This window comes from Gopherus evgoodei, chromosome 7, assembly GCF_007399415.2.
Source record: "Gopherus evgoodei ecotype Sinaloan lineage chromosome 7, rGopEvg1_v1.p, whole genome shotgun sequence".
Classification (NCBI taxonomy): domain Eukaryota; kingdom Metazoa; phylum Chordata; order Testudines; family Testudinidae; genus Gopherus; species Gopherus evgoodei.
Window position 1 is genome coordinate 29,840,785 of NC_044328.1, and position 24,234 is coordinate 29,865,018.

Below are 24,234 nucleotides of genomic sequence, written 5' to 3' on the forward strand. Positions count from 1 at the left end.
TCCCCTCTCAGGCCAGACAATTCAAGTTAAAAGTACCACAACCCTCGAGTTATGGGTTTGTGGGTATGGACAGAACTCAAGTTAGGGACAACACTCAGATAGCTCAAGTTAACTCTGCTGTGAAAACAACACTGCCACTGTATCTCATATCTCCTCCTTTCAATTACACAGGAGAGCAGTTTTATTAGATTGCCCAATACTGTACTTTCCATTATAGAAGATTCTTCTGACCCTTTTTGTAAAGCTGTGTCACCTCCATTGTTTCTTTGTATGCAGCAGGTCTTTGAAATTTGGCAGGGAAAAAGCCCTCAGACTAGAAGAGTGCCTTTTCTTGGTGCCATGAAATTCCATGCAGGTTAACTGAGGGTATATCTACATAGTGAGTGGCAGTGAATCTCAGAGCCCAGGATGACAGACTCAGGCTTGTTCTGCAGCACTAAAAATAGCCATGTAGACATGCAGCTCTGGCTGGAGCTTGCGTTCTGAAGCCCAGGGATGGGGTGGGTCTTCAGAGCCTGAACTCCAGCCTGAGCCACAATTGTCTACCCAGCTATTTTTAGTGCTGCAGCAGAAGCCCAAGTCTGTTGACCTGGGTAGTGAGGCTTGCTATGTAGACGATTTTGAGTTATAAACTGTTGAAAAACTCTCCACTTTCCCTTTAAAAAAAACAACAAAAAACAGAATTTGTGTTTAGCTTTTTCCTTTTAAAAAAAACCTAGGAAATTGCATACAAAACATTGCTTAGACGAATGTTATATAGGTTGCAAAATCAAGTTAGAAAATGCCAAATTTACAGTTACCTGCACAACTGTAATGTTTTATGTTACAGTCTGTCATTACATGATCACACAGCATTTTCCCCCAGCACCTTTGCCTCGTTTAATGCACAACATGGATGAAGAAAGGGGGCAGAATTAGTGTTGCACAGGAAACTGTAAATTTGACATTTTTAAAGGCTTGACTTCGGCCTGATCTACACTGGAATAACTCGTTTGGTAAAGGAAGTGTTTTTTAAAGATATGTAGTTATATTGGCAAAAACCCTAGTATAAGTGCAGTTATATTGGTATAAAGAAGATTTATGTCAGTATAATTTTCTTTTCCCTGTGAGAATAGCTACTACCTGTACAAATCTCCAATTGTACTATATAGCTGACCCCAATAAGGAGGCTGAACTCTCAACTGTTCCGGCATAGTTAAAGCATTACAACTTTCTAATGGAGCCAAGCTCTTTGTAACCTTAATAACTTTCTTTAGACTAGTTTTATGTATGTAATTTTAAAAATATTGTAAATATTTAAATGTAAGCAGCCATATTCTAGTCTGGTAGCAATAAGACAGACCTGTGTGTGCATTTGTAGGCTGTTGTTGCACTTCACGCTGTTAAAAAGTCCTCTCAACCTCATACCTCACAATGCACCTGAGGGATGCACAAATAGCCTATTAATGCAGATACTGCTGTTGTGGCTTACCGCTAAAGTGCATCCATATTTATAAAGCACAGTCATGACTCATGGCACACAGTATTAAAAACAAGCATACAACTTCACTTAGTCAAATAAAAATAGCTCAAGCCAACTGACTACAGTGAATACCTGAATTTCACCCTTACAGAGTTTGGAAAAATGTGAATTTTTAAAAAAGTTAGAGATCATCATTTTGTAACCTTCAAAATAAAGTATGTACTGAACATTAATTGTAGATCCAGCTATGTTAATAAAAATCAGATTGTTTCTTTATTTTCATGCATTATAGCCTAGCAGGAACATAAGGTAAAAGGAAATTCACATCCTAAACTTTTGTGTGTCTGTGCAATTAAAGCTCACTTAGGAATCTGGGACTATGAAGAACGAAATTCAGACTTAGCATAAGGGTGTGTAATTCCACTACTTTTACCAAGTGTTCATTTGGCTTCAAGGTTCAGATCCTTGTGCAAGTCATAGAAACATAGGACTGGAAGGGACCACAAGAGCTCTTCTAGCGCAGTCCCCTGCACTCCTCAGTGAAGGACTAAGCAATATCTAAACCAGCCCTGACAGGTGTTTGTCTAACTTGCTCTTAAAAATCTTCAATGATGGAGATTCCACAACCTCCCTAAGCAATTTATTCCAGTGCTTAACCACCCTGACAGGAAGTTTTTCCTAATGCCTTTGCTGCAATTTTGCCCATTACTTCTTGTCCTATTTTCAGAGGTTAAAGAGAACACTTTTTCTCTCTCCTTGTAACAACCTTTTATATACTTCAAAACGGTTATCATGTCCCCCCTCATTCTTCTCTTCTCCAGATTAGACAAATCCAATTTTTTCAATGTTCCTTCACGGGTCATGTTTTCTAGATCTTTAATAATTTTTGTTGCTCTTCTCTGTACTTTCTCCAATTTGCCCACATCTTTCCTGAAATGTGGCACCCAGAACGAGACACAATACTCCAGTTGAGGCCTAATCAGCGCAGAGTAGAGCTAAGGAATTATTTCGTGTCTTGCTTACAACACTCCTGCTAATACATCCCAGAATGATGTTTGCTTTTTTTGCAACAGTATTACACTGCTGACTCATATTTAAATTGTGATCCATTATAACCCCCAGATCTCTTTCCACAGTACTCCTTCGTAGGCAGTCTTTTCCCAGTTTGTATGCACGCAACTGATTGTTCCTTCCTAAGTGGAATATTTCATCATATTTATTTCAGACCATTTTAATCTTATTCTCCAAAGCACTTGCAATTCCTCCCATCTTGGGGGGTTTATAAGTGTACTTTGTATGCCATTGTCTAAATCACTGATGAAGATATTGAACAGAACTGGACCCAGAACTGATCTCGGTGGGCCTTCTCTTGATATATGCCCTTCCAGCTTGACCATGAACCACTGATAACTACTCTCTGGGAATGGTTTTCCAATGAGTAATGCACCCACCTTATAGTAGCTCCATCTAGGTTGTATTTCCCTAGTTCGTTTATGAGAAGGTCATTCAAGACAGTATCAAAAGCCTTACTAAAGTCGAGATATACCACATCTTCTGCTCCACTTCCCCATCCACAAGACTTGTTACTCTGTCAAAAAAAGTTATTAGGTTGGTTTGACATGATTTATTCTTGACAAATACATGCTGACTGTTATTTATCACCTTATTATCTTCCAGATGTCTGGAAATGGATTGCTTCATTATTTGCTCCATTATCTTTTCAGGTACTGAAGTTCAGCTGACTGGTCTGTAATTCCCTGGGTTGTCCTTATTCAACTTTTTATAGATGGTCACTATATTTACCCTTTTCTAGTTCCTTGGAATTTTACCATCTTCCATGACTTTTCAAAATAATCATTAATGGCTCAGATATCTCCTCAGTCTCAGGGTACATCTACACTACGGGATTATTCCGATTTTACATAAACCGGTTTTATAAAACAGATTGTATAAAGTCGAGTGCACGCGGCCACACTAAGCACATTAATTCGGTGGTGTGCATCCATGGTCCAAGGCTAGCATCGATTTCCGGAGCATTGCATTGTGGGTATCTATTCCATAGCTATCCCATAGTTCCCGCAGTCTCCCCCGCCCCTTAGAATTCTGGGTTGAGAGCCCAGTGGCTGATGGGGCAAAAATCATTGTTGCGGGTGGTTCTGGGTAAATGTCGTCAGTCATTCCTTCCTCTGGGAAAGCAACGGCAGACAATCATTTCATGCCCTTTTTCCCTGGATTGCCCTGGCAGACACCATAGCACAGCAACCATGGAGCCTGTTCAGCTTTTTTTTTTTTTTTTTTTTTTTTTTTTTTTTACAGTCACCGTATGTGTACTGGATGCCACGGACAGAGGCGATACTCCAGCACTACACAGCAGCATTCATTTGCTTTTGCATGATAGCAGAGATGGTTACCAGTCGTTCTGTACCATCTGCTGCCAGTGTAATTTGGCAATGAGATGACGATTATCTGTCCTTCTGTGCTGTCTGCTGCTATCATGGGTGCCGCTGGCTGAGATCGGCTGGGGGCGCAAAAGCAAAACTGGGAATGACTCCCCGAGTCAATCCCGCCTTTATGGTTTCTAAAAATAGAGTCAGTCCTGCCTAGAATATGGGGCAAATGTACTAGAGAAGCAGTGTATCAGAGAGTACAGCTGCTCCGTGTCAGATCCCGCAGAAATGATGAGCTACATGCCATTCATGGGGGGTGCCCCTGCAACAACCCCACCCGTTGCTTCCCTCCTCCCCCAACCTTCCTGGGCTACCGTGGCAGTGTCCCCCTCATTTGTGTCATGAAGTAATAAAGAATACAGGAATAAGAAACACTGAGTTTAGTGACATAAAATGAGGGGGAGGCAGCCTCCCAGTGCTATGATAGTCCAGGCAGGACATTAAGCAGTGTGGGGGAGAGGAGCCCAGCATCCCACTGCTATGATAGTCCAGGCAGTACAGAATCTTTTCTTTTCACATGAAAGGGAGGAGGCTGATTGAAGCTCAGCCCCCAGTTGCTATGATGAAGACGGTTACCAGCCATTCTGTACCATATACTGGGAATGACCGGGAGTCATTCCTATTTTCACCCAGGTGCCCCCGGCCAGCCTCACCTGAAGCCAGCCAGGAGCACTCACGGGTTGATAACAAGGACGGTTACCAGTCCTACTGCACCGTCTGCCACCGGGGAGGGGAGAGGAGAGGATACTTCTCTTCACTGCTGCAGCATCACGTCTACCAGCAGCATTCAGTAGACATAGGGTGACATTGAAAGAAGTCAAGAAATAATTTCTTTCCCTTTTCTTTCACGTGTGTGTGTGGGGGGGAGTAAATTGACGAGCTATTCCCTGAACCACGCCGGATGATGTGTTTGAACCTACAGGCATTGGGAGCTCAGCCAAGAATGCAAATACTTTTCGGAGACTGCTGTGGACTGTGGGATAGCTGGAGTCCTCAGTACCCCCTCCCTCCCTCCATGAGCGTCCATTTGAGTCTCTGGCTTCCCGTTACGTTTGTCACGCAGCACTGTGTAGCCTGGAGATTTTTTTTCAAACGCTTTGGCATTTCGTCTTCTGTAACGGAGCTTTGATAGAACAGATTTGTCTCCCCATACAGCAATCAGATCCAGTATCTCCCGTACAGTCCATGCTGGAGCTCTTTTTGGATTTGGGACTGCATTGCCACCCATGCTGATCAGAGCTCCATGCTGGGCAAACAGGAAATGAAAATCAAAATTTCGCGGGGCTTTTCCTGTTTAACTGGCCACTGCATCCAAGCTGAGATTGCTGTCCAGAGCGGTCACAGTGGTGCACTGTGGGATACCGCCCGGAGGCCAATACCGTCGATTTGCGGCCACACTAACCCAATCCGATATGGTAATACTAATTTTAGCGCTATTCCTCTTGTCGGGGAGGAGTACAGAAACTGATTTAAAGAGCCCTTTATATCAATATAAAGGGCCTCGTAGTGTGGACGTGTACAGCGTTAAATTGATTTAACGCTGCTAAAATCGGTTTAAACGCGTAGTGTAGACCAGGCCTCATAGACTCAGACTTAAGGTCAGAAGGGACCATTATGGTCATCTAGTCTGACCTCCTGCTCAATGCAGGCCACAGAATCTAACCAACCCACTCATGTAACAAACCTCTAACCTATGTCTGAGTTATTGAGTCCTCAAATCATAGTTTAAAGACCTCGAAGTGCAGAGAATCGTCCAGTAAGTGACCCATGCCCCACGCTGCAGAGGAAGGCGAAAAACCTCCAGGGCCTCTGCCAATCTTCCCTGGAGGAAAATTCCTTCCCGACCCCAAATAAGGTGATCAGTTAAACCCTGAGCATGTGGGCAAGACTCACCAGAAGCACCCAGGAAAGAATTCTCTGTAGTCACTCAGATCCTACCCCATCTAACATCCCATCACAGATCTGTGCATATTTACCTCCTAATAATCAAAGATCAATTAATTGGCAAAATTAGGCTATCCCATCATACCATCCCCTCCATGAACTTATCAAGCTTAGTCTTGAAGCCACATATGTCTTTTGCCCCCACTACTCCCCTTGGAAGGCTGTTCCAGAACTTCACTCCTCTAATGGTTAGAAACCTTCATCTACTTTCAAGTCTAAGTTCCTAGTGTCCAGTTTATATCCATTTGTTCTTGTGTCCACATTGGTACTAAGCTTAAATAATTCCTCTCCCTCCCTGATATTTATCCCTCTGATATATTTATAAAGAACAATCATATCTCCCCTCAGCCTTCTTTTGGTTAGGCTAAACAAGCCAAGCTCTTTCAGTCTCCTTTCATAAGACAGGTTTTCCATTCCTCGGATCATCCTAGTAGCCCTTCTCTGTACCTGTTCCAGTTTGAATTCATCCTTCTTAAACATGGGAGACCAGAACTGCACGCAGTATTCCAGATGAGGTCTCATCCGTGCCTTGTATAACAGTACTAACACCTCCTTATCTCTACTGGAAATACCTTGCCTGATGCATCCTAAAATTGCATTAGCTTTTTTAAAGGCCATATTACATTGGCGGCTCATAGTCGTCTTGTGATCAACCACTACTCCTCCTCCTCCTCTGTTACTTCCAACTGATGCGTCCCCAATTTATAACTAAAATTCTTGTTATTAATCCTTAAATGCATGAGCTTGCACCTTTCACTATTAAATTTCATCTTATTACTATTACTCCAGTTTACAAGGTCATCCAGATCTTCCTGTATGATATCCCGGTCCTCCTCTGTATTAGCAATACCTCCCAGCTTTGTGTCATCCGCAAACTTTATTAGCACATTCCCACTTCTTGTGCCAATGTCAGTAATAAAAAGATTAAATAAGATTGGTCCCAAAACTGATCCCTGAGGAACTCCACTAGTAACCTCCTTCCAGCCTGATAGTTCACCTTTCAATGTGACCCGTTGTAGTCTCCCCTTTAACCAGTTCCTTATCCACCTTTCAATTTTCATATTGATCCCCATCTTTTCCAATTTAACTAATAATTCCCCTTGAGGAACCGTATCAATGCCTTACTGAAATCGAGGTAAATTAGATCCACTGCGTTTCCTTTGTCTAAAAAAATCTGTTACCTTCTCAAAGAAGAAGGAGATCAGATTGGTTTGGCATGATCTGCCTTTTCTAAAACCATGTTGTATTTTGTCCCAATTACCATTGACCTCAATGTCCTTAACTACTTTCTCCTTCAAAATTTTTTCCAAGACCTTGCATACTACAGATGTCAAACTGACAGGCCCATAGTTACTCAGATCACTTTTTTTCCCTGTCTTAAAAATAGGAACTATGTTAATAATTCTCCAGTCATACAGTACAGCCCCAGCTCCAGTCATACAGTACAGATTCATTAAAAATTATTGCAGTCCCGGAAGATTAAAAGGCTCTCCTCCCTATCAACTGAGGAGGGGTGACTACAGGTCAATCAGGTTCAGCTGAGAAGGGGTTACCAGAGATCAATTAGGATCAGCTGAGAGGGAGTTACCCAAGGTCAGTTAGGATCAGCTGATTCCAACTAAGGGCTGCCTGAGACCTTTTAAAACCCTCCCCTGTTTGGGGAGAGAGAGAAAGAATAATTCATGACGCCAGTAGGCTAGGAGCAGCAAGACAGCAAGACTGCATTCCCTTCCATAAGGGAGAAAAACAAGCCCAAAAGACTGAGAGAAGGAACGGACTGCCCCTATGCAGTCAAGGAGGACAGTTTTTACCCAAGCCCATCTCAGCAAGGCCAAAAACAGCTAAGGCTGGTGAGACCGAGAAGGTGCCTTGCCACACTACATTTAAATATGTTTCCAAAAGTCAAATTCTTAAGGTTGCCTTGTGATAAAGTAGATTGATTTAGTCAGAGGTGAAAGTAAGCTGAAACGGCATACCAGCCGTGCTGGACTGGACCAGCTTTTCTGGCGGTGATTTAAAGGCTGTTGTGGGGAGCCCTGGGCCCCTTAAATCATCGCCGGAGCCATGCCGCCGCTACCCCGCAGCAGCCAGAGCCCAGGCCCTTTAAATCACTGTTGGAGCCCTGCCCCTTGGGGTAGCAGCGGCAGGGCTCCCCCGGTGATTTAAAGGGCCCGGAGCGCCATGGCAGCTGGAACCGTGGGCCCTTTAATTCACCCCTGAGCCACAGGGCTCCCAGCTGCCTCTGCAGCTGGCAGTTCCGGGGTGATTTAAAGGCTCTGGGGCTCCTAGCCACAGCTGGAGCCCCGGGGCCTTTAAATCTTGAAAGGCCCCGCCTCTTCTGGTTGAGGTCACGCCTCTTCTGGTTGAGACCATGCCCCCACTCAGGACTCCAGTGTACTGGTAAATCCTTTAAGTTACTTTCACCCCTGGATTTAGTTAATTGGTTTCCTCATAGATTAGGAGTTTTGTTCCCTCCTCCTACTCCACTTACCCCAACTGAATACCTGGCACAAAACTTATTTGCTCAGGTTTAGTGTACAGAATGGGTGAATCTCACATATATTGAGTATAGGTTTACTTTAAGAAAGGCTCTCCTCTCTACACTGGAATTTTAGCAAAACAAAGTTGACAAGAATTACAATATTTGTTTACCAATTTGGACCTAATTAGAGCTTTTACTTCCAAAGTATCAGAAATGGAAAGTTAACAGATTTGTTGGGAAGCGTGCAAGACAAACTTAGAAAAAACATCTTTAATCTTTAAAAATTGACCTTTACAATAAATTGTGGTAAGAGGCACCATCTAACATTACCTTATACCAATTAATCGTTTGTTTCAAAAGGTTGTTTGCTCCTCTTTTCACAGGACGCTATCCAAAGTTAGTATTCCATTTTGAGCTCAAGAGGAACATCTTGTATTTCATACTAGAGACATATGTGCCATCCATCTTGCTAGTTGTACTCTCCTGGGTATCATTCTGGATAAGCCAATCATCAGTTCCAGCCAGAATCTGCATAGGTGAGTAATTGAAAAAATGAAACAGAGGTTGAAACAATAAAAGGTGTTTGTTGCACGGACATAGCATTCATTTCCAGAAGTTTCAAAGACTTCTGTATTTTAGGCAATTACTTCTTCGGTTTGCCATACATCATGTAGATTCCCCTTGGATTTTTATTTCTGTGTATTATCTAACAAGGAAAGTGTCCTGGGAAGTCATCGGGAGTCTAAATGGCAGAAAAGCACAAAGAACATTCAGTTATTCCTTAACTCACTTCAAAGCATTCAAGTACAACGTGTTGTACACAAGAAAGAATTATGAGGTATTTGTGAGGATGAAAAATACATACTAATTAACACAAGAATAAAGGAAGAGAAAGTACTGTAAGAGATTAAAATAACTCATTTTAAATGAGAGAGAGAGATGTGGAGCTGGGAAGAAGAAGAAACAGCTGCCACAAGACTGAAATGTTCGGAGCAGAAGAGAAACATTACAAGATATATAGCTTCATGCTTCTGGATTTGTAAAAAGGAAAGGTGTCCATACAGAGTGAACACAGTTGAATAGAGTGGTGTTGGCACTGTGTGTGTAAATTCATAGAAATGCTCATTGTACCTACTTTCATGTGAATGCTACGCAGCAGAGATGCAAGATAATTACATTGTGGTTATAAAAAAAATCATTGTGAACCATCTTTGTAGTCAGGGAATATCCAGACCATTTGCATACTACCGTAATAATCACAAGTGTACAGTATGAGTCATTTAAGTTCTGCTCATTTTAGTTTACAGACTCTCTGGATTATTAACCTTGTTTCTATTTTTTTTAAACAAGTGGATTCAAAATCTTAAATATATTTAAAAGTCTTATTCCAGAACATCCAGCAGTAAATGTGGAAATGTGGTTGCACACACTGAACAGCTCAGATTAACCATAAAGCTCAGAAAACACTATTTTGCAGCTATTCCAAATGCTGCATAAAATGCCATAACTAACACCACTTTTTACTTCATTCCTTGTGTTCCGCAGGTGTCACAACAGTGCTTACCATGACAACTCTCATGATGGGAGCCAGGACTTCACTTCCTAATGCTAACTGCTTCATAAAGGCAATTGATGTATACCTTGGTATTTGTTTTAGTTTCATCTTTGGGGCTTTGTTGGAGTATGCTGTGGCTCATTTCTGCACTCTTCATCGTTCCAATTTGAGGGTACTCACAAAGGTATTTAAATTTTTAAATATTTGAGTAGAACGAATACCTAGGGAACTCCTTGTCAGGAGAGTACATTACCTGTATTAGCATTAATGGGAATTGTATGGACATTTAATGGAAATATTTCTTACAATAAGGACACTAAAAGGCACTATGGGTATGACAAAAACTAAGGAATTAAGCACCCTGGAACTCCAGCTCTGAATTTTGCAGCTCGGGCCCTCTTTACTAGAGGATACTTTATGTCTCTCAATTATATCCACACAAAGTAACAAAGAATAGTTCATGAATCACTGAAGTCTTTGGCACTATTATTGCGGCATTTATGTTGCAGCAGGCATTCTCCTCCTGTCTAGCCCAGGAGGAGAAAAGGCAGAGTTTGAGGCTGTTCCATGCACACAAGGGTGTAAGCAATCTGCCATATCCATTAAGAAGGAGAAAATTACTTCCACAGATGAATACTCCTTGCTCTTCAGAGTGGCATGGAGGGAGTGGGGCAGGGCCATAGCTCTGACTCCGCCTTACCCTATTTAAATGCAGGGACTGCTACTTCAGGAGGCCCTTACATAACTACACAAGAGTTGGGCAATCATCTGAGCTATCTGTACAAAGGCTACTCGCAATCTGACTCTTGCCATGACCATAACTCTCAGTGCTGTTTATATGTAACTGAGGGCAGCATATTTGGGTCAGAACCATTTACTAGCATTTCCTCTAACAACTTAGGAAATTATTTTTGTAACTTCTTGTCTTCCACCTTGCTTGCCCAGGTATTAAGCTACTCCATCCCTTGAACCTGCCAGGGGCACATGGTGTCTGTTCCCCATATAACCCCATTCTTAGCAGCAGTTACCATCACTACATTCACAACTCAATGCCCCACACCGCTGGTTACATCAATGGAAGTGCTCCTGGTGAAGACATGCACCACCAAGAGAAAAAGCTAGTGTTGGCATGAAAAATCACAGTAACTACTGTGATGGCATTATGTTGACCTAACTTAGGTCAACTTAATTTTGTAGTGTAGACAAGGCCTGTGCAAGGCTAAGCCATGTAGTCTGAGGGTATTCTCTGGGAATGGTTGCAAATGCAGAGGCTAAGGATTTGTTTGGCAAGCTGGATGTGGGTGAGAGAGAGCCATAAAGCCAAGAGAGAGCATCTGAAATTGAGAGAAGCAGTAGTGAGCATGGAGCAGAGATAGAGCTCCTTGGTCACAGAAATGACCAGAGGACCAGACTTAGAAATTATGAGCAAGGAAACTGCCTGCTGCTGTTTGTCCCCATTGTTTTCAGGGAAATAGGGCTTTGTGCACAAATCTGATTTTGAGTATAGAAATTGTGCATACAAAATTGCAGAATCAAAAGACTACAAAATGAGTTCAATTTTGTCATTGTAGCCTTAAACAATGAGTAAGAATGATCTGTGTTGCACTCTGTTTTAGTATTTAAATAAGATCCAGCATTGGTTAAATTGGCACATTTTAGTCCTTTGGATGTGCTGGGGATTTACGGCTTAGAATATGAACTGTGAAATAGCTAGCCATATACAGACACCTGCCATAGCAAGCTCCATGTGAGCCATGATCATCACAGACAACATAAAAGTCAATGACAAAAACTGATGACTCACCTGCTGTATGGAAATTCAAGCATGATGTCCCATTCATTTCAATACAGTTAGCCCACAGCATAACAGTCTGAATAAACCAACAGGTTACCTTTCAAAGGCCTTACACCTTGCTTTCTTCTGTATGAAGGCCAGAACCTACCTTTATGACTAAAGAAACCCTTCTGACTCTTTCCCCTGTATAAAAGAAAGGGTTCCTCATCTAGCCTTTTTTTTTTTTTTAATTGACCTTTGGATAGAAACAAGCCTGGAAACTTTCATCCTGAGAGAGGAAAGTGCCACAAATTGAAAATTGAGTAAGAATGGAAACAGTCATATCTACTGGTCACATCTGCTGCAGCTACAATGCACAGCATCATGTTGCCTTTACACACATTTTAAATTGGCTTGGCAAAGGAATCTCCAGGTACACCAGATACCATGACACTCTTGGATGAAACACTTAATCTTGAAAATCTATAATATTCAGCAGAAGTGACATCTTTCCTCCTGTCAGCTGTTGGATGTCAAACAGCTCAGTTAATATAAACAGCAACAGCAGATAACATATACAGTACTTTTCAGCTCTCATACAGTACCTTTTCACGGATGCTGCTGATTTTTGTATTCAAACAAATCCCTTCATAGTGCCATCTGCTATTCTCTCATTAAGAGCTGGGAGTGAGAGAAGAGTAAATGGTATTACATTTAAAAAATACAGCTGCAGTTGAACTCTCTCTTGAAATGCAAGGTTTCCATAATGTAAAACATAATAATTCTTCTCACACAGTACCCCAAAGCGCCTCTTTTTCAGCAGTCCCCCATCATCCCTGATTTGTAAGGCAGATACCTATTTGTGGTTCTGTTGTAGAGTCTCTTATTTTCGCAGGTGCAATATAGCACCAGGTTGATTATCATAAATGCATCTTTTTATGCTCTGTGAAAAAAGAGACATGCACCACGCCATAGGCAGCATTTTCCACTCAAGTTTTAAGGGCTTCGTAGGGAAAAGAAATAAGTTAAGAATAGCCTACTAAAGCAAAAGCCACCTGTGAATTGTTCACGTGCAGTTGTGTGAAAAGAAAAACAGCACATGGGCAGTGTCCTTTCCTGCTGTGCAATAAAACTATAATTCTGTCCAAGTTTTATTTGACTTTACCTGGGTGAGAAATCAAACTTTAAACTGAACAGTGCACTAACTCCCACCATTTAAAAAAACCCAGATGTTGTTCTGCTCCTTTTCTCTTTCTAATAAATGAGAACCTGGGAACAGTCAGGTTTCTTTGAGAGGTTTCTTGATTTTAACAACTTTTGAAGTGCCAGTTACAATCATTATAACTCAGCCTTAGTGCTTTGTTTAAAGTGTTGGAGACACTGCTGGGAAGGATTTTCTCTGGCATCATGAGAACGATGTTGTGCTGAGTACAGTTTTTAAAGTAGAATAGCTAAGAAATTGAAATGTGTAGTAGAGAGAGGTTCAAAGTAAAACTCCGTATCTAGCATTTCCTCAGGCAGTATTTAAAGTCCAGACTGGAATTTTATGGCTTAATCTTATCTGTGGTTTATAAACATATTTTTAATCTCACTTTTTTATTTCAAATTACTGACGTTGCTGCAAGAAGCTATACTGCAGATGAAAGGAATATTTGACATCAGGTGCATTTTCTGGGAAAACCCACTGTGTTGTGCATGGTTTATCTCTGTCAGATGGAAGATACTAGATTTTCTGGCAAATTGAAAAACAAAAATGATAGTGATGATAATTTTTCCAGTTCCTTCTATTCTGTTTCACTGACTCACTGCATTTTACTTCTAAATCTGAGGTAGAATCCTGACCCCACTGAAGTCAACAGCAGAACTCCCGTAGATTTCAAAGGGTCAGGGTTTCAGCCACGAACTTTCTGGCTCAATGCTCTCTCCAATCAAAGCAAAGAAAAACCCCTGGAAATATTTGTGTAGGGCTCAACAAAGTGCTGCCCTGTTTCAGCAAAGCTCTTAAGCACGTGCTTAACTTTAACCCACTGAACTTTAAGCATGTGTTTCAAGTGCTTTGCTGAATCAGAAACTGAAATAAGGGATTATGAAATATTGAAATATTCATTTACTTGTGAGGTTCATTCCTCTTCCTTATCCTTGTCAGTGCTTTATTATTTTTTAAAATAGATCAACCTGCATCATGAGCCTAAGAGGCTGAAGAATAGTCAGCCTACTATGCAAAGAGTAAGATTCTCTCAAATTCTGAGGTGCTTGAACTAGCTAGCTAGATCTAAAGGTAGCTGCAGCTCCACTGATCTTCTGCTAAAATAATGATATACTCCTAAACAATTCCTAGCTGCTGACAGTTAACTTGATCTTTCCAACAGAAAGATTGTTTATCCCCTTTGATACATTCAACAGATTTCATGCTCACTTTAATATTTGATGGAACATTTTTGTACAAATCTAGTTTTCCTTTATGCTCAGATGTGAACTTTTGCCAAAAGCTGCCATGTAAGTCATTGTATTGTCCCTGTATTTGGAGACTGAAAATGGACCGTAGCTGCTTCCATGTATGTGTATACCCACTAAAATCAGGTGTGCACTACAAAAAGAGAGTCATAGGGAAACCTAATCAGTTCAGTGTAAATGTAAATATATGCGATGAAACGTATGCTTAAGTGCCTCTATCCTGCTATTTTATTTCCTGTCAGGATGAGGAAAAAGAGGTTGAAGAAGAGCTTAATGGAGTACTGGCAACAATTGCAAACAGTTGTAATGTCTCTGACAAGATTAACAAGGTTGATTCAAAGAAAAACATCAATACCAACAGTAACAGAAAAGACGAGAAAAGTAAACACGGTGGGTGTAGTTCACCAATGACAGTGATGAAAAGACTCTTCTGTATCTCTGACTGTTTCTATGTTTAAAAACCCATACCACAATAGACAACTATGCCAGACTCGCTTTACCCATTATCATTTGTCATAATAAATGTATTTACTGGGTGTATTATTTGTATTCTAAGTATTTTAAGCTATAAAACTGTCATGTAAATTAGTCTGTTAGTCTATAAGGTGCCACAGGATTCTTGCTGCTTTTACAGATCCAGACTAACACGGCTACCCCTCTGATACATGTAATTAAGGTAAGACATAATGAATACAGTTGGGAAAGTTGCACTGGTTTTGTCAGAGTAACATTTTTATTATACAATGCAGTACGGCTAGGGTCCTACCAAATTCATGGCTGTGAAAAATGCATCACAGACCATGAACTCTGATCTCCATGAAATCTGGCTATTGTAGGAGAGGAGCAGAGCTGAGGGTACCCCAAGTTGGAGGCTCCTACCATGTGCTGGGCTCCAGCTGCTAGCCCTGGCCTAGGCTGGGGAGAGACAGGACTGGACTTCTTCCCCCCGTCAGGGGCTGCTCCTGAAGGCAGGTCACATCCATCTCTGGCAGTGTCCCCCCAGCTGCAGGAAGCTCCATAGCTGCTGGCTGTGAGCCTAGCTCCGAAGGCAGTGCAGAAGGGAGAATGGCTCTCAGCCCCTGACCCGGGCAGAGAGGCTGGGGCCCCAGCTGTCAGCCCCAGACCTGGGCAGAGAAGCTGCTAGGAAAACCCAAACATATAGTAACCAACTCTCCATATCCTGCAACCCTCACTTCTGCGCTGCCTGTTGGTGACCGCATTGGCTTTAGAGCTGGGCACCTGGCCAGGCAGCTGAAGCTCTCTGGCTACCCAGCTCTGGTGGGTAAGCAGTAAGGGTGGCAATCCAACAACCGCCCTATGATAGCCTTGTGACTCCTTCATGACCGCCTTTTGGGTCAGGACCCCCATGGTTACAACACTGTGGAATTTCAGATGTAAACATTTGAAATCCTGAAATTGACTTTTTAAAATTCTATGACTGTGAAATTGACCAAAATGGACGGTGCATTTGGTAGGGCCCTGATTATGGTAAAAACTTGCCATTTTATCAAGTAGTACTTCTATTGAGTTTCAGGTTAAATTACTGTTCATCTGTTAAATTACTGTAGTATAAGATCAGTTACTGTAAGTTACTATAGTCCAAAAACTGACCTACTTAGCATGCCTATCCTTCTGTGTACTATTTATCAAAAGCCAACAAGTTCTGTTTTTAAATGTTACCTTTTGTAAAATGAGAGAGTTATATAACACTAATTTCTGCACTGCAATGAATATATTTAAAAATAAGATCAGTAAAGTTATTTTTCTGTTATGTTCCATCATTATGTTCCCTCTGGCTTTGTCAATAATGCATACATCTCCAAGAATATTCTGTAACAACACTTATCACTGGAAATTAAATTTTTTTCTTAACAGCAAATAAGTGGTTGAGGGATTGAACTATTAACACAAGCCAAAACCACATGTAAGACTTTACAAGATCACAAATAATTAGCAACACTGACCCATAAAGACACATAGAACTCCCAACGCCAAAGAGCTTGGATCCAGATCTGTACTCTTCCCAACTGAAGAGATGTTTAGATTGTATTGTTTAGGTGTGTGCAGTCTCTAATCGAACATGGCCATTTACACCCTCCCAGATAACCATTATGCCAGGGCTAAACCTGATGTGCTTCATTTAAAGGGACAACTTCCCTTTCAATTAATCTCCGTTGACTATTTCACCTTTATTTAGCATAACGCAAAAATTCTAACCAATCTTAGTTTTCACATGCAGTAATTTTCCAGTTGCAAACTGATAGTCTTACACCAGCTAAAATTGTGACCTGGCTAACAGAATAGTTTATGATAATCTTATAAATCAATTTTAAATAGTAATTCACGCAGCGGTAATATTATGGAAATTATTGGGTATATGACCCATTTTTATATTTGCTACACAAAAGTTCAGAAATACTGTCTCTCGTCATCTACCTAGAATTCACTGAGCAGCTCCATGTGTGTATACTGTATATCATGGAAAGTGGCCAGTGATCTGACAAGTATTTTATATTATAATGCACACTGTACTTGTGCAGAATATTTACACCAATTGGTTCATATCCACCCATCAGTTTCTCTACTTGTGAGGGAAGACATCACTACATGTTATGGAGGAAATTCCATGTTCTTAAATCGCAATGGTTTTTCTGCACCCCTATTAGTCAATGGGACTGATACCATCAGTTCAATAGAGCAGGTGTAAGCCATTATTTAGAACATATTTGATATAGTCCCATATATACAGTTGAGTGTTTTTTTTAAAACAAACCAATGAAAAAGACAATTAGCTGGGCCCCTTAGTACCTTTGAGGATCTTAGCCTTGTGGCCCCGATTTCTAAGGCCTCACAGGCTATTGTGTCAGCAGGTACTGCAGAAGGGTAACTCCAGATTCTCCTCCTATAACCCTTTTGAAGGAATAGGGAGAGCCTACTCTGGTCTGAGGTTTCTGAGTTCAGCATGCCCTCTCCTGCCATTCATATAAAAGAATGTGGAAATGATAAACCAAGGTAAGAGCACTTGTATGAAGAACAAGAAAAATACGACCTCTAATTCATATTCTGGGATGTCTATCAGTAGAATAGTCTCAATAATTGTATATTATAACAATGTCAAAGGGAACAATTTTTCATTAACATACTGAATTATGGACCTGAACCTCCAGTCTTTATCATGCAATGGATTCCAAGAGAGCTGCACTTGAGCATAAGCTGTGGGACTGGGCTTTATTTGGGATCCACTTCCAGGTTTGTTTCCCTTCTGTTATTTCAGCAGAAAGTATAAAATAAAGCTCTGTATTTGGATTTCCAAATCTTTAGCTTAAATCCTTATATATCTTTTTGAATAGCCATTTGTATTTGGCAAATTGGTTACATTAACATAGTAAATTGGGGGAGGAGATTAAATTAAAGTTATAATACCCAAAGGGTAACCTTGTGCTTTTAGCAAAATAATTTAGAGACAATTCGCAGTAAATGAACTTTTTGAAACTGTCTTCAGGTCAAAGTGACTTTATTTGAAGTGCAAATCCATAATGGAATCTGCTCTCCCACCGATGTGCTAATAGTAACAGGAGTTAGATGTGGAAATTTTCCATGCATTCATTGAAAGAATAAACTGAAAAGCATCTTATGTATAATTATAATTTACATAATTCTGTATTAATGACAAATTCATAAAACAAAACTTGATTTGGCATGAGTGCATCTTAAGTAGAAGACAGTTGTAATCTTCTGGGACAGGGGAATGGATTTCAGGTCATTGCATGAAGAATTAGTAGCAAAACTTGTATGATCCCTCTCACACACAGCATTTATCCCAGAGTGGCAAGTGACCATCTCCAGACTCCTGGGTAACTCGCTGCAATAGATACACTAAATACATGAAATTTATGGAAGAGGTTTTGAAGATAAGATATGAGAGCTAGAGCAGAGATGAGTAAGCCTTGGCTGGTACTAAGACCAGAGGCCTCAATACAAGCTCAGATGTCTAAGGCAGAGAAAAAAAATGGTCTGATTTTCACAGGTGTTGGGATGTAACTGAGAAAGGCTCTATCTTGATATATAGCTAACATCACCTGAGATATTTTGCTCGTATGTCTGTCTGCTTATTGTGGTCTTGTTATTTTGATGTAATCTCTTCAGGACAGGACTGTTTCTTACTATGTATTTGGAAAGCACCTAGCATATTGGGGAGCTACTGTACTTCAGAGAATAAATAATGAGGGACACCAAATGTGCAAATTATACATAATTGTAGCACTGCACTGCTATATACATTCATATGGCAAAATCTGCCTATGTAGTTACGCACAGCTCCGACTGATTTTTATAGGAACTGACCATGAGTTTCGTGAGGGTAGCATTTAGTGCAATAAACATGATTCCACACACATACATACACTTTGAAAAATATTGAGCCACAAATCCTTTTCTCTGGTGTATCAAGCTCCCTACAGTTGCTTAATCACATACATTAGATACACAACTGTGACATTAACAAGGTACCATTCCTGGGTACTAGTAAAAATACTCTAACTGCTAGGTCATCTTTACATTTCATCATAACAGTGAATTTCCCTGTGTATGTCAGGCATTTGGGATATTAGTTCTTTTTCTGCTAGTTTTCCATATTACCTGCTTTGTTGCTGCCATTCAACTGACATTCACTGGTCCAGTCACTGGTATAGCAGAGGTGTTCTGTTAGATATACCTGGAATATTCAGCAGAATTCAGAAAGGTAGTACTAAGAAGGAAGGAGTCTTAGAACAGACATTCATTATCTCTCTAATAAATCAAAGTGTATATTTACAATCAATATGAGGAGATATATAAGGAGACTTATTTTCAAGTGTGACTTAATGCAATTTAATCAGTTGCCAAAATCCACATTTGGATGTTCAAATTGGCACATATTATAAGTGCATAACCCAGGCATCTATTAACTTAGGAGTTGGCGTGAGTACCCAAATGCAGCATTTGAGTGTCCAGTTATAGCCCATTTATATTCAGAACTAGAGCTGGTGGATGGAAATGTTTTGATGAAATGATTTTTTACTTGAAAATGCCAATTAGTCAAAGCCTTCTCAAGTCCAGGATAGAAATTTTTGGTCAGAGAGACACTGACACTCCAGAATAACCAATAGTTGATTCAGAGTATGTCCTGATCCTTGATTTCCCACAGCCCAGCTGAGTGCCACCAGCCTATGGAATGAGTCAATCTTGCTCTCTTTCTGTGGCCCAATGACTATTTAATGATCTATACAAAGTGGAACAGCTGCAAAAGGAGAGATTGAGAGAGCCACTCCCCAAATAATCTGTAGCCTGGTGGTTGGCATATCCTAGGTGAGGGCCCCAACTCCCAGGCTAATGGCTATTCTAGGGTGAATCACTCTCTTGGTCTTGTTTTTTCTTGAAAAATTCCAGAATTTTATTTTTGCTCTGATGCAGAAGGAAAACAAATTTTGAAACCTCAACATTTTTCATGAAACGGAATGGTTGGGCCAGTTTCATTCAAGACACTAGTAGCTTGAGGATCTCATCTATCTTTGTTCTTCTGTACACTGTTCCCAAGAATTACTATTAAAGCACCATCTTCACTCTCAAACTAGGGGAAAAGCAAGCCAAAGAAAAGCCAAGAAAAAACAAACTTCACCCAAAAACTCAGAACAAGCAATTAAAAAAGCCACACACAGAGGAAAAGATAGATTATACAAGCCAAAAGGGATTACGAGAAACAGAAAACTAATTAAACTGTCCCCTTTCTTCTTCCCACTAAAATATTTTGCCAGTTGAATGGTGAAGCAAGGAGCCCTAGAATTACAGTGAAGATAGCAATCCAAGGAGACCACTAAAGAATTTACTACTATTGGTACAGTTCACTTCATGCAGCAGTAGATGGAGCTAATTAACTACTCTTCATGACTGGGTGAGCAGATGTAAATGTCAAATCCTAGTTATGGATGGCTCTAAGGGAAGGCTGTTGCAAGCTAACATCTGTACTATGGCAATTAGGTCATGTTTGCAGTGACAGATTAAAAGCAAACAAAGAAACATTGTCAGGTGAACTACTGGGGGCTCTTGTTTTCTATTCCAAGTTCAGATGTTTTGGTCCTCCTTACAAATCCAGACTACCTTACCTAGCTATGGATTGTTTAAAGCACTTATATGCTCACCACTATTTGCCCGAGTATAAACTGACATCATAATCATAACACCTGGTGATTTACTGACACGAACATGACATTTTCTTTATCCCTATCAATCTGAACATGGCTAATTCTTCCCATGGGTTGTCAATATGCCTCCACTTATTATAGCCTTTCCAGTTCAGTCTGACAGCTGCGCTACAGACTGATTGAGGACTATACTGTTTTTCCTAAAAAGATTTAATAATCCTGAATAAACTTTCAAGTATTTCACTGCATTACTGCTAACAATTCACACTACTGGGATCAACATAATTTTAAAAAGACAACACAACTTTTTTGGAAAAGTTTCCCTACTTAGAAGAGCTTGCTGAAACATTGGGAATCTGAACAGCAGGGTTCTATTAGGCTGATTAAACTGATCACTGCATGAACAAATTATCCCAACCTGGCTGATGAACACTAGAAGGAACTCTGCTGTAAATTCTTGCAAGTACTGATGTTAGCTGCCTCTAAATTGTTATCAGCAAAGACATTAAAGAATTTTTACAAGGAAAGAGCACCAACAGTTTTGGTACTCATATCTGATTCAAGAGGTTCTCTTTTCCATCTGATCAATCCTACATTGCCAGATCAAATTCAGTATCAAGTCTAAGCCCCTGTAAGACATTTACCATTACTTATTTTTATAATTATTATTCCACTTTAATAATACTGTCAAATTCAACTTTTCATCTGTTTTCCTCTGAAGTCATCTTTTTTCCCCCAACTCCCACTGTACAGACTATCTTTCCAACCTGGTGACAGCTTGGCGGGAGGGCTATTTGTTAGTATTTGAATCCCTGGATGAGAACCTGCTCCTAATTTGGGTTCTGTGCCAGATTTCAGACTGGAAGGGGTCTATTGACACCATTCAGTTCAAATATAGCCAAAAAAAAAAATCATGAAATTTTAGCATAATCAAATTTGAACACAAACCATAGCCCTGATTCAGTATCAAGTGCTAGTCTCAAATGAAACAATCCAAATTTACCTTTTCAGCCTATACTCATCCATAACAATATTTTTAAATCATGGGCATTCAATTGGTATAACTTCCTTTGATGAGAGATGAAAGGGTCTGAATTCTAAATAGGAGTCCAAAGCAAAGAGTCCAGTGTGACTCCTTCATCTTGGGAGGGAGCCAAAGCACAAGCTGACATAGCACCGACCTCTAATTTGGTTTGGTAATCCTGACACTTGCACCAATTGGGGAAAAAAATAGAAAACACAACAAAATGAATCTCTGAGATTTATTTACAGCCAGAAATACACATTAATGTCATTTCCTGCACACGTCCCAAGCCTCTCCATTTGTATTAATAATTTTATTACTATCCACATGCATTGTGTTTTAGAAATAGCAACAAACTTGCAAGAAAATATGCCAGAGTGGAGATGGCTGATCCTGTACTCATTGTTTGTCATTTTGGATAACCTTGTTCAGACCTGTCTATGTCACACTTCTCCCCATGCACATTACAGTAGGCCCTCAGACCCATCTCTCCTTTTGTCCCAGACATCTCAGGAAGAGAGAAAAGATGCCAGGAATGTGGTCAAACTGGGCCCAACTCTGTGAGAACTACTAGGCAATAACTTTAAATCTCTGTATTTGTATAAGTTCTCACAGCATTTGCCCTCATTGAAAGGCACATTGTTGCTTGCAAAGACCAGGTCTCCAGCTTAACTGCTCTGCCTGCTATCACGGCTTCACTATCACACACAGAGATAATTTCTATATATTTCCCTTTTAGTATCTCTATTGGCTTTGAGAAGGTTGCACTATGATTTGGAGCAGCCAATCCTGCTTAAGGTCTGCCTTGCTGAAAGAAAGATTGGGACTGATAGCTGTAGTGGCACTCACCACATAGTATGTCCCACCTTTTGCCACACACAGAGTGGGAGCCTCTCATGGCCTTAACCTTCTGTCCCTACATTCCCTCTCCAAGCTGGATTCCCATGTTCTGAGGCACTGCCGCCACTCCCCAATCCTGCCCCTATATATCATTCTGCCAAGGGGCCAATCACAAGATCCACTACACTGGGCTGCTTTACCTTACACCCTAATGTATGATGCACTGGGACCCTGCAATTCCAACAGACCCATCCTAGTTTGACAGCTCAGCTGCTGGCAACATGTGAAGACTTTATGCTAGGCCACTGCTATCTCCTGGAGAATCTGGGGTAAAGCCCAAATGTCATGTAAAGGAGCCCCCAACCCCACAGGGAAACCTTATGGGCATCTCAGCTATAGGGCTACCCCTAAGTTTCCTGAGAATGACTGGGTGGGAGGGAGAAATCCCAATTATTTCAGCCCATGGGAAAATTCCTGATTTCTTTCCTATTACTTCTTCCTGCCCCTCGCTGCTGGGGGCATGAGTGCACAGGGAGGTGGAGAGTCAACTATTCTGCCCCTCCAGACTCACTCCCAGCTAAGGAGAGATCTCCACCAAGGGAAACCATCTGCACTTGCTGCCATCCTCCTGGGGCAAGCGGGGTTTGTGTCACCTCGCAAGGGAAAAAGCTCTGGGCTCTGCTGTGTGTGTGAGGGGCCCAGCCCCTGGCCTGCCCCAGGTGCTACCTCTTACGGACCTGGCTGCACCCCTGCAGGGTGATTTCTAGCCAGTCCTACTAGAATCCTGCTGGGCACCCTTATGCTCCTTGGGATTCCATCAACTGCTCCAGGTTGCACAACCATGTGTAACTGCAGCAGGCTACTCTGCTGCATGCCTCCCTGTCCCTTCTCTTCACAACGCAGATTGGTGGCCCTAGACTGGAGGAAGAGCTTATAAATCTCCCCCTTAGTTGTACAGGAGCTAACAGGCTTTGCTATACCCTTCCCTTCAGCCAGCCAGGCATAGGGACCCTGTCTTCAAGCCCAAGAGGAGGCTGAGTGCCTACAAGGAGTGGAGAGTGGTGCAGTTCTTAAAGAGTCTAAGGGATTGGGTTTTCTTTCCCCTGCTGGCCCAGGCAAAGCCTCCCCACCTCTCAGGTGATGGAAAAGAAGCATTTTTTGTTGAATTCTGAATCCCAGAGCAGGCCAGCCCACTTTTAGCTTTATTTATGTGAGCAATGGTTACCACCTAAAATGATTGAGTTATACAGGTTCAGTTTCATTTTTGAAAGAGGCTTTTTTCAGTTAAAAAATCTGTGTGAAAACTTCTAACCAGCCCTCATAACAAACTCTCATTTAACACACACTCTGTTCCAAATTTGTGGTCAGCTAAGGCTATGCTCACACTAAAGAACTGAGCTGTTGCTGAATGAAGGGGTTATTTAGCATCGCTGTAAGCACCAACAGGGCAGTATGCTCTCATGAGTCAGACTGTTGTGGGTTCAGGCCCATTGCAGGTTTCGCCTACAGCCACATTCACACTGTACTACACCGCTGCACTTACACAGCTCTCTGGATACTTATGTCATAGGTATCTGGAACAGATTCTTAGAGATTCCAAAAGTCCTTGGGGATTACGTTATAGAGCACAGGTACATTGTAGAAGTACATATCAATCTCCCATAGCATCCTAGAAAATTTTCACAGTTTCCTAAGGGAAATTTAGTGATGTCATTTCTAAGCAGTTATTTAAAATGACTGTTCTCTTTGCTTCTCTTGTTTAGCAAGGAAGGTTTTTCTGCTGGAGCTTTTAAAAAGGCAGTTGCAGTGAGGTGATGGGGGATGACAGAGAAAAATGCTCATGAGATCAGTCACCTGCCACTGCTGCATTTGGGACTTTTCTGCTTCAGAAGCACAGAACTGGGACATGAGCTAGAGGAGAACCTCCCTTTGAGCGTATTAATATAAGGCCTATGACACAGTTAAGTTATTCTATTAAAACTAGTTCCATCATGACATTATTCATCTTAATTCTCTCATTCCTTATCTCTTCTCCCTATCTCTGTGCTAGGCAATACTATTGTAATGAGCTTT

At 41.1% G+C, this 24,234-nt stretch overlaps 1 protein-coding gene across 1 annotated transcript in view; it reads left to right on the forward strand.

Annotated features, from left to right (window-relative positions):
* The window catches only part of LOC115654839 (gamma-aminobutyric acid receptor subunit pi-like), a 53,188-nt gene extending 38,612 nt beyond the window's left edge, over positions 1-14,576 (forward strand). Inside the window, exons 7-9 of the mRNA XM_030569670.1 lie at positions 8,719-8,871; positions 9,881-10,074; positions 14,361-14,576. Of these exons, the coding sequence (XP_030425530.1) occupies positions 8,719-8,871; positions 9,881-10,074; positions 14,361-14,576 (563 nt within the window). The remainder of the gene's footprint in view (positions 1-8,718; positions 8,872-9,880; positions 10,075-14,360) is intronic.
* Positions 14,577-24,234: the final 9,658 nt, after the last annotated feature.